The 16,732-nt window shown below is 34.9% G+C and overlaps 1 protein-coding gene across 1 annotated transcript in view; it reads left to right on the forward strand.

The window, feature by feature from the left end:
• Positions 1-16,732, forward strand: part of WDR64 (WD repeat domain 64) — a 61,859-nt gene that overhangs the window by 15,721 nt on the left and 29,406 nt on the right. The window contains exons 6-11 of the mRNA XM_042891079.1: positions 985-1,092; positions 2,434-2,648; positions 3,152-3,286; positions 5,409-5,488; positions 9,079-9,218; positions 16,538-16,661. Coding sequence (XP_042747013.1) covers positions 985-1,092; positions 2,434-2,648; positions 3,152-3,286; positions 5,409-5,488; positions 9,079-9,218; positions 16,538-16,661 — 802 coding nt within the window. The remainder of the gene's footprint in view (positions 1-984; positions 1,093-2,433; positions 2,649-3,151; positions 3,287-5,408; positions 5,489-9,078; positions 9,219-16,537; positions 16,662-16,732) is intronic.

Raw genomic sequence — 16,732 nt, forward strand, 5'->3', positions numbered from 1 at the left:
CGAGAAAAAGTGACTTAAGTCTGCGTCATTGTTTAATTGTAACTTTTAAAATAATGGTTTTGCTATTGCAGGTATATCTGAAAACATCCTGTATTTCAGTACATGGAGTTAATGTAGAAAATAAAAGTAAAATAAGATAAAATCTATTAATAAACCATGGGGTAAGATTTTGAATGGAAATTTTTTAAAGTTTAAAAAAAAAAAAAATTGATACAACCTGGAGCATATTCCTTTTCTAAACCACTCTTATTTTAGGAAGGTCCATTACATTTTCAAAAATTGATAACTGTTCCAGTATATATGTTTAATGGTCAAACAATATGTATGTATGTATAATGGCAAATTTCAGGGTATTATAGTAAATTTGAGTCTCCACTTTGCAAGGTTAATTATTTTACATTATGATCTGTATAGTTGCAGGTATATTCAAAAGATGGTTTAATACAGGCATATATACTGCATATATTTGTAAATATAGAATCTACCTACTGGAAGTATGTTTTTATATTATTTAATAAAAAATAATTATTTTCAGAGACATTCATTTTTGTAGGGTTTATTTTTTGGGTAGGGTTTCACCTCCAGTTGGAAATTTGAGTACCTTTAACTTTTATTTTTAATTAAACTGTATCCAAGGAAAAAAAATCCACTTTAACACAGATATATAAACTCTTAACTTCAATTTGTTGTATTCAGAATAAGTTTTTTTCATTGTTATCACAGTTCAACAAACAGTGTACTTGTGTTGTGTATGTCCTCTTATGTGCAATCTCTGCATCTGTGAGTTACTGATTACAGGCTGAGCCAAGCTACTGCATTTGTGAGCTACTATTGGAGTTAGAACTCTCAGTCTCACTAGCTTGGACGGCATCTAGCTGACTATATGGAATTTATGCAGAGATGGTTAAATACTTCTTAAAACAATAGACAAGGTTATAAATTCTCAGAAAATCCTTGTTTAACTGCTCTTTTTGTTTTTATCAGGATACTGCTTGGATAAATGGATGTGATTTCCTAACTCAGCTGAAATGTGTTGTGGCTGTAACTGAAAGGACAATCATCGTCTGGGACTATACCTCAGTAGGGAAAAAGGTAGTGTGTTGGATCAAGCAAATGTGAAGGGAAATTTGGAGAAAGTTAATTTTTTTTTCAATGTACATTCATATCCCTTTTGCCCAACAGGATGAATGCATTAACTTTTGTCTTTGTAGGAAGGAACTCAATGAAACCATTCATTCTAAAGAAAGAATACTCTTTCCTTCCACACCAAATGTAATTTTTACACTGTCTTAAAACTTGAAAGAAAAAGGAAATTCTTGTCCTATTGTTGTTGCAAACTGACGAAAGCTGGTTTTTTTTCTGCATGTGTCTAATGCAAAATGTGTATGTATCTGATGTGTGTGCACGACTATCTTGGACTGTATTAAAAATCAAGGGACAGGTCTTCCAAAGGAATTCAGCATAGACTACTTTGAGATAACTTCTTGATTTAAAGAAAATCTTGCTTCACATATTTTTGTTTGGACTTTTCAAATGTAAAAGCATCTCAATTTTGATGGTATATGTTCAAACAAGTTTATATTTATGCAAGCTTATACTTTATTACAAAATATGACTTTTTTTTTTTACAAGGATTTCTCATCCATGCCTTGGCTCTTTCGCCCAGTTTCTGTGGTTTTCTCAGTAGCTTTGAGGAGATATAAGGAAAAGAAGCAAAGTAAATATTTTTAGAATAAGAAAGCTTTTATAATTTTTTCATTTGTTCTCTTAAAATTAAAAGTCCTGTTCCCATGCTCAGATAAATCAATGGAAGTCTTTCTTTCCCTTCAGTTGGAATTCTGAGAAGGAAGGCTTGAACATTTATTCTCATAGAGGTTTCCTCCAGTCATTATATCAATGCAAGCGTGAGCTGTAACTGTCTTGTGACTGAATGAGAAATAATTATATTTTGAAATCACAGGAATAATATACAGACACTCTATGGTATGTCTTTTCAGTGTTTCTGTGCCATGCAGAGAACTATGAAGCAGTTGATTTCTGTGGTATATGAACAGTTGACAGTTTAGGTTGGCAGGGTGCTTTAATCAAATAACAGATGGAGTCCAGACAGTTTAACCAATAAGTAGTATGATGCAGATGACCTCAAGTACTACTCCTAGGCCTTCTCAGTGTAGGAAAATACCACAGTGGCTTGCAGCTGTATTCATTGCCTCACCTCAATACCTAAAAATTCAGGCACCTGCCTGTTTAAGCACATTTGGTACTCCTATACTGTATTAATAACTTCTGAACTGTGTGTTACTGTTCATTTTATGATTAGTAATTCTGTGAATCAGCTATCTCACATTTCCTGTTGACAAAGATGTTGTCTAGAAGAAAGCTATTTACGATCTTAGCAAATACACCATCCCAGTAAACCACTGAATTTCACAGGGTAATTACTTCAACATCAAACCAATGGAAAACAGTCTGCTCTGTGTTTGCACGGCAACTATGTCTGATCAAGTGGGTGAGGACAATATCCTAATGGGAGATGACAAAGGCTATGTTTACTTACTTAAAGTGACCAGTGATCACTTTGGATTGAAGCAATGTAAAGGTAAAAAAGAATCTCAACTTCAGATCTTGGATTCCAAAGATTTTAACATGTAAGTTATTTATGATAAAATATTTTATGTTGGGCATTATTAGTTAGTTTGGAGTGTTCTCTGGCCTGAGTGAAGGGTCAGCTTCTCTGTGAATTAACCCAACCTAACAAAGAAAATAATTTTTAAAACTGCAAGTAAAGTAATTTGCTTGTTGTGTGAAGGAAGTGATAGAATTTTCAGTGGATCTTACAGTAGAAGGGCTGGAAAGTGAAATTTCAGGGAAGAATTCATAATTGCTTTTATCCAGATACAGGGAAGCCTTATTGTGTCTTATTAAATAGAAGCATCATTATTACTAGAGAAGAGCATAATTCAACTCTAACACTAGCTCTGTTCTTATATGTTTGCTTTTGTACTGAGAGATGTGTTCTGGACCTGGCTTGGATATTCAGTGATAGTATTTATTGTGTATAATCGTACTGACAAAATTTGTGTCCAGCTATGGGCATGTTGCAGTAGATGCTGCTAAATCCTAATAATAGCATCTCAATTTGTATCCATAGTGTTAAACGCAAGCTTCATGCTGACTGGGTTTTGAAAGTTAAATATATTTCTGACCTAAATTGTTTTGGATCCTGCTCCTCGGACAGCATTCGTTCATTTGTTTTAGATGACATAAAGCGACTAAAGGACAATTTGTAAGTATGTGATAAAGTCAGAAAAATATAACTGCATGAGATTAGTGCCTTGCAAGATGCCATCTTGCTGTACTGAAGCTGTTTTTTCTAAAGCACTGATAATGCATATAAAAATACCACTGCTTGAATACTTGAACGTTTTTGTTTCCTAGCTTATAATGTAGGCAAGAATTGATGTTTGTGTTTATTGCATCTCTAAAAATAAACTACATTGGCAGTGTTGTCTGATTTAACTTCTCAGCAGGAAAAATATAGTTAGAAAAGATTGCATTGCTGTGTGTATATCATGTATCTATTTATTTAAACTTGATATCCACAAAACCAGAAGTTTCAGCTTTAGATTTAATTTCAAAAGATTCAGTTCCACTCGCTTAAATCAAGAGAACAGTTTAATCTGTGAACTGCAAAATGTTCCATTTGAGTTTTCAGTAAGTTTTGGAAAGCTAGAATTAATTTGGGAAGAAAACAAACTGGAAAATCAGAATAGTCAAAACTGTACATGCTACCACTAATCCCTGTTTCTTGTATAGAGTGTCTTAGTAGGTCTTTCAGTTAACACTAACTTCAAATGCAATAAAATATATATCTCTATGCATTTTCATACAATGGCTAACTGAAATTACATTTAGCCAATTGAATAATTACATTATCAAAATAGCTGTGCATCAAATCACTTCTGAAATGCCCTTTCCATAAGTAATTGTGGTTCCATTATATGATTTACTAGTGCTAACAAAACTTGCCCAATTGTTTCCAGCAAGCAGCTGCTACTGTACTTGAAAAGGGATGGAATGTGTCATGTCTCCTATGTGACTATTTAGTTTCTGTGTAGATGATGGTTAATGAGTGGTTATAATCTTTTCTTGTAAAGTATGTGTGTGTGTGTGTGTGTGTGTGTATATATATATATATAAAAAGATGAAGTGTGGCAAAGATCACAAGGTACAAGGCAAGAAAGCCATGACTTGAACAAGACCTCACACTCCCCTTATTTATGCTGTTATTGGTAAATAATCTAGACAGTTTGTTAAAGGGTAAAAATTAAGGAAAAAGATGAGAAATTGTGAAGCTATCTGCCAATCACACATTTAAGTCAATTACTCGCTATTTTACACCATCAAGAGAAGATTCCTTTGTTAGGGTTCTGGAAAGAAAGCTGTTCTCCCTTTAGTTAATAGAAACTCAACAATCTTTTATTTAGATCTGCCTAGAAAAAATTCTTTCATCCTCAAAGTTTCCAGAGATTTTCAACATATTTACCAACATCCACAGTTACAGTTAGCGATGCCCATAGTTGTTCTCTCATTCAGTATAAATGAATTGGCTACCTATCTGGATTTCAAAGAAAAAAACATGTCTTTAAGTGTATGCTCATTTCAGTCTGTCTAGCTTAACTATATTGGCAGTCATTGTTTCCTGGCAGAGATGAGTATTAGCCTTGCTGTTGCTAAATCCCAAGTACAAAAAATTCTCATTCATTGGTACCAATTCATGAAATGTGGAGTGATGAGGTTGTTCAAATGATGGGCTTAGATGGAACACAGAGTCAATCTCTCTTTGTTGGCTGAATGCCTGTTTTGGTATCGTGTTTTGTTTTAGTGAATACGAGAGAATTTTTGTAAAATAATATTTCAGGAGCTTGTCAGTCTCTTCGTGTTTTTATACAAGATAAAATAGATAAAATAATTGCACTGTATGGGCTAATATGAAATAAACTGTGGAAAAATGTACTTGGTTTATGTAAAATAGTAACCACTCTATATCCGAAACAGGCAAAGACGGTTGGTTTAATACTTGAAGCATGGTTTGAGCATATTCTTTTGTGAAGGTCTCCTTTGGCAACAATTACCACTTCAAGATTGTGTTTGGAGTGTGTCTGGCTGAGGATTCAGATGCTCAAATCAGAGACACTCTATTTTAGTGGAGAGTGCCTTCTGTTACAGTTTCATTGATGCTAGCATCTAAGTCACTTATATAGTATCTTGTTTAAAAAATAAAAAATGAAAATTATGTGTTATGCAAACAGCTATTCTATATACTACAGAGGAGTACAGTGGAATTGCACTTGACTGTGTTTTCCTAATGCTTCTTACTTGATTAACTATTTTATTGATGATTACAGACCTGTAAAAGAATTTTCTGTTCCTAGAGGAGTCAATGCCTTCACGTACTGTGGAAAAGCAAAGGTCATTGTCACTGGGGGTAAGTATGAGGCTTATATAATATTTTTCCAAGATATTGCTTCGTTGTAACTTTTTATTTTCAGTTAAAAGATAAAATAAAAACTGAGTTAGTATTTTAAGAGTACAAACAGTGGCTTCCATCTTAATTTACAGTTAACAGAGATGCTGCTAATAATTGCTGGGAGTTTGGCTCTGAAGAGATGCAGTCGCTCAAAGAAATCTAATAAGGACTCAGTCTGTGTTTGATTCAGGGATTTTGTTATTTATATGACAAAACAAAAGAAAACAGTTGTTTGATCTACTATAAAACAGTTCTCCAAGCTATGGTTATGAGTGATGACTGTCTTGGTCAGGTTTTAGAAATTTCTCCTTGCTCCCTTTGCATTACTCCTTAGCCTTTCTTTCTTGTCATAAGCAGTCACGCTGGCCCACCTTAATACTTTCTGTCGCTTTTCTCTTTGGTCATGTTTCACCAAAGTTTTGCTGTTCTTTTTTTTTCCCTCCCAATAGAGACTCAAAAATAGTACTCTTACAACCATTTATTTCCATTATCTAATATCTTAGGAGCTTTTTTATTGCAGTGGTCATATTTCATTCTGTAGAAATGCATCTAGAGTATGACAGCAGTCTTAGTGTATTCTGTTTGATATAGTAGTGCTTTGGAGTGACTACAGCGATGCTGTCTGTTGGTGAAAATGGCCAAGGCTCTGCTGCCTAGCCTTTATAATAAGCAAAACATGAAAATAAATTTGAGGGGGGAAAAAGCGCAACACCTAGACAAGGAAATAATGCAATTCAAGATTAAATGAAATTTACTACAGGGAAAACTAAGATATCCATCTTGTCTGATATTTATTTTTAGATTTCATGAATTTTATTGGTTTTTTTTTTTTTTAGACACAAAATTAAAAGGGAATCAATAGGGCTATTAGTGAAAATCCTGAAGTACATCTTTTGAGGAGATCTTATTTAGATTGATTATTTGTCACAAAAAAACAAAGCCTGAAGAAATTTTATGATGACGTAAAGTAGGGAAGCCCTATAGGAATGTGATTGGTATTTCCTGCAGGTAGAACTGGAGGCTTTTACTGTAGTGATAAAGATGGAGTAAAATATCTGAGCATGGCAGAAGATCATATACACAAGAAATAATGCTTTCTGTTACACACTGAAAATTGTTCTTAGAGGAGGAAAAAAAAAATCTAGATAAACTTTCTAGAAAAATAAGAACAGCAATGGTATAAAAATAGGGCAGTCATGTTGCAATACTTAAGATACTTGTGTACCACTGAATAGTGGAAGTAGCAGAAATATCCTCTTTGTTTAAAATGGTGCTTGAAATTTTTGAAAAAGATAGATTACATATATGTCTGCGTTGACCAGAGACTAGACTTGAATTGTAGGGCCTTCTATCCTATCTAAACCACTACCTAATCAGAGTATTTTTGTAAGATAGGCTGTCTTGCCACTGCATTTTAATTTATCTTGACTTTCACTGCAAAAAACACAGAAAGCATAAACAACATGACAGAAGATCAATATTGTGTTCAAGAAGTCTGCAATTATGTCTTTGAAGCGTAACAATTATTCTTACATAAAACAATCTTCCAGTTTGTTCTTGCTCATTGCACTTATATTTTTGATTTGGAATCCTGTCTATCTCGTTTGCCCACTGATCTTTACTGATGTCAGAAGGCATCCTCCTGCCTCACCCTCATTTGTAGTGCTTAGTTTTGCTGCTTCCCTTGAATACAAAAGGAAGAATTCCTGGGCTGTACAGCTAATAGTCATAGGCAAGAGTGGAAATGAACTGCTAAACCAATTAAAGGATGTGATAGTCCCTTTCAAATTTACTGTGAAGTTTACATCAGACAGGACTACTGCAAAGCTGCACCAGGGCATGCTAGTTTTGTCTTTGTAACTAAAAACCAGCATTCTTTCTGAGAAACACAGGAAATACAGTTAATGACATAATTAAACTCTTTCAAATGAATATAGGCACCTGAGTTAGTAAAGTCTTGTTGACTAGTATTACACCCTGAAAATCAATGGCCAGAGCAGCTAAATAGTCTAGGAATTTTACATAAAGAATGTACAAGCACTAGTGAAAATAGTTTGTCACATTCAGCAATTAAAAAGAAAGTCCAGCTTTTGATTATACAATAGCTTATTGTGTAATCAAGGAGGATAATTTGCTAATGACTTTGCTATGCCTCAATCTATTCTTATTTAGGGATGTATTTATAGCACAAGTGGTATGCAAAGTACTGAATCCTACAATGCATTTTTCATTAGGAAGAGACTTAAAGTGTGTTAACACTCCTACTCTTCAATCATTTATTTAGTTGTATTTGAATACTGTAATCAGTTTCACCAGTACTGTGATACATCCAAACTTTGTCTTCCAAATGTTTCTCATTTGTGGTAATGAATGAGAAAGATACAAGCAAAACTGATGCAGAGTTCACTTTTGTTGCTTAAACCTGTATTTCTTTTATGAATGAAATGATATAATCCCATTAGTGGCCTAAAATATAGAGCCCATGGTAGTTTAGAGTAACTTTTGTGTAATATTTTGCATTATTATTATGCTTAAAGTGATATGGTTTTCCTCTTACTCTATATTTATTTCAATTCTAACTATGTCTTAGTCACTACATCAGAGAACAGTTACAGTAAAAAGCAAATTACGTATGTATACAGAAGCTGGAAATTACCAGCTTTGAATAATATGATAAATCATCTTTTAACCCCACTGATTTTTCAAATGCATTTACTGTTCCCCTGTGAGTAATAAAGCAAAATCCAATCTATTAGTGATTTCTTAGTCTAAAAGTAGCAGTTCAAGACTGATAAAAATAGTCTTCTGTGCTTGCCCAATAGCCTTTGTGCATTCCTGGCATGAATAAAGTTAAAAATTAGTAAAAATTTCATGTAGAAAGCATCATTTTACGTAGGGAAAGGTTTTCTTTCTTAATGAGGCTAATTTATTTAAGATATTAAAAAGAATAACAAGTATTAGTGATTCTATTGTTGAAAGTAATTTCAATGTTTGAATGCACAAATAAAAGGAGAAGACTTAATTCTCATTATATTAAGACACAAAATTTCTCATCACTAGTTACCTACCTGCCATCAACTTGCATGTCTGCTCCCCTTGCCATTATGTATGACCACCCCCCCTTCACTAAGTGGACATTATTATTTTTTTGATCATTTTCTAAATAAGGTCTCTGAGGGGAAAAAAATCTACAGCCCAACTCTGTTTAATTATGTGTTAAGCTTTTACAGGGCCAGCATATGTAATCACAGCCAGAGCCTCTGACGTTCCCCTAACAAAATTAAAAGCCTTCAAAATGCTAATCAATTATGTGGTTTTAATGCAAGTATGGGATCAAGCAATGAATACATGTTAACACGTAAGCTGGAATCCAGCCTTTAAATGAAAAGTTAGTATTCTCATGTGAGTTGGCTATGCGCTGAAAGCTGAGACTTATGAGCACCAGTACCTTCATCAAGAAGCTTACTTAACAGTATTAGTGACTATTCAGTCTTTTGAAAAAAAAAAAAAAATATATATATATATATATATATATATATTTCTGACAGGTCATGACAAACTCCTTCGTTTGTGGCATCCCTATGTTAATACTAGGCCTTCAGGAAAGCTGTCTGGACATCAGCACAGTATTGTGGAAATCGTGACGAATGAAAAAGATCAGCATGTCATCAGCCTTTCATTTGCAAAGGTAAAATATTTTTACTAATTTCAAATCAATATTTCCAATCAAAATAGCAATGTGTTTCTGAGTAATTAATACTGATAGTATCTAGTCCTAATCTTATTGATAATCTGTTTATTTTAATTAAAAAGTAGGCTTTTAGCTTAACACTTCCGTATTTTTTTTTTTAGTAGCAAGACTAGAATTGACATGTTTGACTTTTTTCTTTGTGTGTGCAAAAAAACACATAAATATTAAAATTCTGATATTCTGTGTTAGCTTGTGTCAGCTGAATTATGGCAGAATTATTACAAAACCGGTATCTGAATGCTTAATTCAGTACTAATCATCTGCAACAACTTCCTGCTGCTTCACTTCCCTTTCCTCTCTTTGTCAACCTACCAAATATGAGTTTTTTCTTATACTCACCACTCTATGCACCATGATCAACTCAGCCTCTTTTTGAACAATGTCAGCTATGAAACTTAGTAATTAAAAGTATTGTTCGTGAATAGAAATTGTGCAGATTTTTACAAGTACGTCATGCCGATTCTTATTCATTGCTGGCAAAATGTATAGCCAGTGGTGATGACCATGCTGAAAAAGCATGGAACATTTCACCAGAATACAGACTTTTAAATACTACACAAGCTCTTTGTTAAAGTAGCTACATCCTAAGAGTCTCCTATTAGCCTGCCATAAGGATGTCTAGCAGTAAATAATTTCATTATCTGACACAGCAGTCCTTCTACCTGCTGTATATTCACTGGCTACTGCAACTCAATCTCTCATGTTTTTAGGAACAGACAAAAACTGTGAACAAATAGTCTCACTGATAGAGTGAGATATCTCAACATACATAATTCAACACTGTCCCTTCCTCTCTGTATTTATTTTGCTCATTCTACTGCAACGGGAAGCAGTTATTTTATTTTTTAATGCTGCAGAATGCTTTCAATACATTCAGAAACCACTGAGGGGAAAAGAACAGTCATAGGTAGGGGCTATTAAACCTGGGTGCAGGAAGAGGGTTGTTCTTGTGGTTTTTCCCTCAGAATGATTAGTGGAAATGAGAAAATTAAGGATAGTGGTATAGCAGTGGTACTGAAATGCTGTGTAGCCGTGAAAACCATTGTGTCTCACTTAGTGTGGAGTGGGAATTTGGAACTAGAACAGTAGAGGTCGAAATATTTTGTCTTGCCTGCTGAATCATTGATGAAAGCCACCCTAATTTAACTAAAACTACTCCTGTGGTTGAATTAGACTGCTTAAGTGAGTCAGGTGAGCAAGATTTGACACTACATGCTTGAATGCGTAAGAACAATCTCAGTACATGTGTTGATCAATGGGGCGAGGATAAGGAGTGCCTTCCTACTATAACACTCTGTGCTATCCCTTACAAACAACACAAAACTTTTATTTTCAAATCAATGTAATTTTCTTTGCCCTTTTTCTCTTTAAAAGTAATTTCATTTTTAATAGCTAATACTTAAAGTAATGTACGTACTTAGGCATGGTGGGAAAGTACTGCAATTGACTCTGTTATAAACATACCTTCCTCTTGTTTTTATTCTGACAGAATCCAGGAAGGATGTCTTAGTTTCAGATGGGATGGAGTTGTTTTCTTCACAGTGTCTGATATGATGCTATGTTTTGGTTCTAGGAGAAAAAACAATGTTGATAACATACTGATGCTTATAGTTGCTGCTCAGCAGTTCTGTACAGAACCAAGGCCATTCTCAGCAAAGGGCCCATGGAGCCGGGATGGAACAGAGTTAGGACAGCTGACTTAAACTGGCTAAAGGGATATTCCATACATATGATATGCAGAAGGAGTTTTGTAGGGAGTGGGAGTTCTCTCCCCTGCTACTCAGGGCTAGCTGGGCATTGGTTGGGGATGGTGAGCAATTAATTGTGCATCATTTGTTATATACATACGTGTGTGTGTGTCCCAATTCTTATCCTTTTCCTTTTCTCTATGTTAGTAAATGGTTTTGTCTCAACCCATACAAGCTCTACTTTGTGGGTCTTTTTTTTTTTTTTTTTTTTTTTCAATTCTTTCCCATATCTGACAGGGAAGGGGATGGAATGAGTGAACGAAGGTGTGCAAAGTTGTTCAACACTACTTAGCTGCCACAATAAACATCGGTGTTATGAAAATTGTTTTTTCTCCTAGAACAAAAACATAGCATCATACTAGATACTCTGAAGAAAACAGTCCATCCCAGCTGAAACTAAGACAGAAGGTAATAAGAGCAAGACGTGTTATTGGTTTGTATATCTTGTGATTTTGCAAATTTACAGGAATCTTAATACTAGCAGCCTCTAGCTTTTCCTCTCCAAGTCTGCTGAATGGCAAACTTGCTGTGTAATATCTCACAGGGGAGTCAAATGCCTTCTGCCTGTCTAGAACCAAGCATGTCATTGTATCAAAGCCTGTGTAGATTACCATCTATGTTTCTCTGGACTATTTTGAAATCAGATAACATTGCCTTAAGGATGTATTTATAATACGGTCATCCATCTTCCTGAAAAATTACAACAGCTGAGCTGGAAGTACACTGTTTAATTTATGTCAAACCATTGCTAATCAGGACTGTTACTAAAATGTACATCAACAATATTAAATTTAATCCAGAAAATTAGAAAAAGGCATTTGAGAAATCTCTTCCAGATACCCTGCACAGAAATTATTTGGCTACATCTATATCAGATACATTTTCATATACTGCTTTGAAAGTCAAAGTTAATCCTGTCCTTTCTGGGGTGATTTTATGATAATAATTTATTTTATTTACTCCTCCCAGATATCATATTCTTCTCATATTGCACAAACGTCAAATATTCTTGAAGGTTCTCTGATTTTTTTTTTTTTTCATCAACTTAACCAATTTCCTGGTATTTGCAATGCAAATTACTTTTTCTCTTGAATAGTCTGCAAGTAAGAACTGCAAAATTAGCATAGAGATGAGCAGGCTCAGGGAGCCTCTTATCAAAGAAGAGCAAGGCTTTTTTAATTGATGCCCAGTGACAGACAGTGGGCAAAAACTGAAACACAGGAAAAATGATCTATGCATCAGAAAGCATTTTTTTACTCTGAGGGTATCTGAGGACTGGCATAGGTTGCCCAGAGAGGTTGCCATTGGAGACCTTAAAAAGCATCTGGATGTGGTCCAGTGCAGCCTGATCTGGGTAGCCCTGCTTGAGCCTGGTAGAGCAGATGGATCCAGGAGGTCCCTGCCAAGCTCAGCCAAACCATGATTCTGTGAAGAAGGATTTAGAACTAATTTTAAATATGCTTTTTTGGCTTAAACCTATATTTTTCTCTCTAGCACCTAAATTTATGACATACACGTGTGCTTGCAACCAGCATGCAGTTGGACTGTTTGAGGAAAATCTGTTCTAGCTATGGTGGTATCTTTCCAAAATGCTGTTTCTCAGTTTATGAGAATGCATGAATTGCCTTCATAATTGAATTGCTTTATATATTCTAGGCATATACGAAGGAAATGATCCAGTAGGTTTTCTGTTTCTGGGCAAATGTTTGATTATTAAAGCATTAAATAATCTGTATTTGCTCAGAAGAAAAAAAGATCAAGAGCCATATTCAGCCTGTGTTAATTTCTTTAGATTTTCTAACCAAAAACTGAGATCTAAGGATTAAGCTACATTAAGAATGAACTTGCAGACCTGCAGTTTTCTAGCTCCTTTGTTTTTTGATTGGTAAAGAAAGAAATATTGGATCTTAAAATGCAAATAAGGTGTTTACATGAAGAATATTTCAATACTACATCTAAGGTGAGAGCTGTGTCATTATTCTAAGGTAAGCTGAACATTAGCAGGAAGAACATGATTGTTGTTTTGAGCTCACCCAACCCAGGTGTTCAGGGCCACATGTCTGTGCTTGAACCTCAGACTTCTTGCTTCTGACCCACACACTATCTAAATATCCACTTAAACTGTTTTCTGGAAGAGTTAAGGGTCGTTTCATATTTGTGTGAGGGGTCAGGCAGTTCTATTGTCAGCATACTGAGCAGACAGTACAGACAGATAAACAGGTCTTTTACGAAACCTCTGTCACTGTATAGGACCTAGTAAATAGCCTGCAGACCCATTAATTTGCAAGCAGTTTCACTGTTGCTTATTACCCAGTTTAATTTTTTTCAGTATTTCTCAATGACTGAGAAAGTAGCCTTATGTATTACCAGGTTTGTGGTACTACTTAAGGAAGTGATTTGAAATGTATATTATTTTGAACTTCAGCAGATTACTGTCTCAGTAAAGCACCAGGTATAGGATCAGCTGCTGCATCATGTTGTGTTAATATGCTTAGAACTAAATCCTCCTTGTCTTTGCCTCAAAAGTAATCCCACTGACATCAATTTGTTTTTAAGTCTTCTAATAACTACGGGGAGTTGTAGTACTTCATAGGATCACCTTCAGAGATCACAGGGTGCAAAACTGAACTCCACAGGTAACTTACTCTATTAAATAACATGGCAAGCAGAGCTGCAGTTTGACCTCTGCTTCATGCCTGGTGATTTTTCTTTGGGGGTTTGGACTTTGGATATGAGTTTGTAACTTTTTCACTTGCAGCATGGAACCTTCAATGACACACTGAAGTAGGTAAGCTGTGTAGCAAATGAAATCCCTTAAGAAGAATCTCTGCACCATTTTGGACTACAACATCTATATGCAAAAGGAATGTCCATGGGTCAATGCTAATTCTGCTAATATACTAGAATTGAGCCAACAAGTATTTTTCATTTAAGTCAGCACTGCAGACAGTATCACTGTTAATGTAGCTTAAGTTTTCCTGTATGGTGGAAACAGTGTGAAGAAGGAAAACAATAATTTTCAACAGCAATTGAAGATCTTTCTTTCTGCACTCTGCCTCCACTCTGGTTTTGTTTTCTCAAAAATAGACTGTGTGTGATTTCACAAGACACAGTCAAAAAGCATTTTGCCATAAAGAGTATGTCTTCAAAGGGCTTCAGTGTTTCCCAGTGCTTACCATGATTTGGAAGTTCTTTATTAAATAGAACAGTTTTTTAAAAATGTTCCCCAGAAAGTTCCCCCAGTGGCCTCCTAGTTTCAAATTCAGCACAGTTTTTGTTTCTTGTCTTTCCTCATGAATTCATGCCAGTTATATGTGCTGATGCAGATAAGCAGCAGTGACATTATATCACACTGCCATGCTGGTGATGCCTTGTGTTAAAGTTACTTATATGAAACAGTGGTTTATGTTATCTCCCCATATCCTGCCCCCAAAAAGAAGAAAGGTTGAGTGGAAGAGATTTATTAATGACCAGGTTTTTGCTTGTATTCACTTGTGCTGTAAAATCATTTTCTCTGTGATTTACTGCTGTGATAAAATGTCAAACTTATGTTTTGTCTGACCAATTTTGCTTGAAAAAAACATGATACTATTAAAATTGTGAATCTTCAGTTTTATTCCAATTTTTAATAGAATATTAATTTAATAGGTATTTCCAGAAAGGTCTCTGTTCAAGGCCTTATTCTTTTCACCTGACTTGAGTATCTCCATTGATACTTACTTCTGATTAATATTCTGTTCTTAGAGCTGTTTTTACACCTAATTGTGATTGGGCCAGAAATCAGCTTGGAGGTTTACCTTCAATATTGCCCTAACTTTTTCAACTTCCATCACCAATTCTTCTTTGTATCTTTGCTTCTCCACTTTTTTTTCTAGGTGAACAAACATCTTCATAGTTTTCTCTATTTAACCAAGTTTTCTTCAAACACTCACTGGCTATTCCTCCAAAAGGCTCTTTTTGTATGGTTCAGCAATTGCATGCCTGGGTAAATTTCTGAAATAGTCAGAAATCTATTAGAGAAATATCACAGAATGGCCTGGGTTGAAAAGGACCTCAAAGATCATCTAGTTTCAATCCCCTGCCATGGGCAGGGTTGCCAACCACCAGACCAGGCTGCTCAGAGCCACATCTAGCCTGGCCTTGAATGCCTCCAGGGATGGGGCATCCACAGCCTCTCTGGACAGAAATATGATGGGTATGGTTCTGAATCAGTACAGTTTCCTGTACTTTTCCTTTTTTGTTTTCCTGAAAATTAACAGAGCATTCAAATTTCCTTTTTACTCAAAATCCTGAAACACTTCTATATGAATTTTCCTCTAGTGTCAGAAGTGATCAGTTCAAACTGGTGTATCTATTTCTTTTCTCTCCTTTTTCAAAATTTTTCTGGATCCTCTGTAAATTTCTTTAAAATCAGGTTTTGCATGGAAATTCCAATGATCTCTAAATCTGTGTATCTTCTCCCTTCTTGATACTGCATAATCCTGAATAATTTCTGTCCATTACTCTTGCTTTTAATATTTTATACTCATTTTTATTTTGCAAACAGTGAACAGTCTTCTACTTTATTTCTTTCATGATACTTTTTCTATGCTGAGATTGTATTTTAAGTGGAAAGATTTATACTTCAGTACTTTATTGCATACAGAGTAAGAAATGTAAGTTCAGTTGTAGAATGTATGTCTTCTGAAGTAATCATTAAAGTATTCCTAACAATTGCACTGAAGTTTTCAAAGCATTTACAAACAAAGTGAAGTGTTCTTAATTATCGAAAACATGTTTAAGGACTGAGAATACTGCCTATGGATTATAATGGGCACAAACGATATAAATAGAATTCTAAATGAAGAAAGAAATGGAATATAATGAGGAAAACTGAAAAAGTCAAAACTCTTGTTATGTTTCAGAGTACAACTTTCTGGGTGTGTTTTGGAGAAACATTTACTTTCTCTGTTTAAATGTATAAGGTGATTTTTTATTTTATTTTTTTTTGTTCCTGAATAGAAATATTTAAGCTTGTACATAAGCAAACAGACAGACATAAGACTGCAGAAATCCCTAATATTAAAAAAAAAAATCTAGTCCCAAATTTGCAAGGAAAATAGTTCTCAGAGTGGAATTTTGCTTTCAAATATCCTTCTAATAAAGAGGGATTAAAATTAGAGATTTGAGTTTTCTGAATTGTCAGAAATGGATTTGACTGTTACTGTTTTCATTTTGAGTTTGACAGATGTCACATGTTTGTTTCTCAAAGTTCTATGTTGGTGTTGATGGCTCTTAGCTCATTTCGTTCTCAGGTCAACATTGCAGATCTTAGCCTTTCTATGCCTCTTATTCTCATTAAAATCATGATGAAAAATGCCTTAGGTATTTGTCTTGCTTATTTTCAGATGTAACACACTTAACAATGTGACTTTCATTGGATGCTATATTATTTTTCTCATACAAATGAAAAATAGTATCATTACTGGATTTTCAACTGTACTAACTTCCCTGCCCCCATCTCTCTAGATTTTTATAGTTTGGGATCTACAGACCCTTTCAGTGCTGCAGGTCTTCCAGGATCAAGGGAGTCCGAGAGCGATTGAGACCCTTGCCATGGTATTTGACAATGCTTGTGGCACACTTATCACAGGTATGTTACTGTAACTAATGTGTGAGATCTTGGGGGGGGGGGGGGGGGGGGGGGGGGGGGGGGGGGGGGGG

This window comes from Lagopus leucura, unplaced genomic scaffold (genome assembly GCF_019238085.1).
Source record: "Lagopus leucura isolate 7727_CA_CO unplaced genomic scaffold, USGS_WTPT01 Super-Scaffold_73, whole genome shotgun sequence".
Taxonomy (NCBI): domain Eukaryota; kingdom Metazoa; phylum Chordata; class Aves; order Galliformes; family Phasianidae; genus Lagopus; species Lagopus leucura.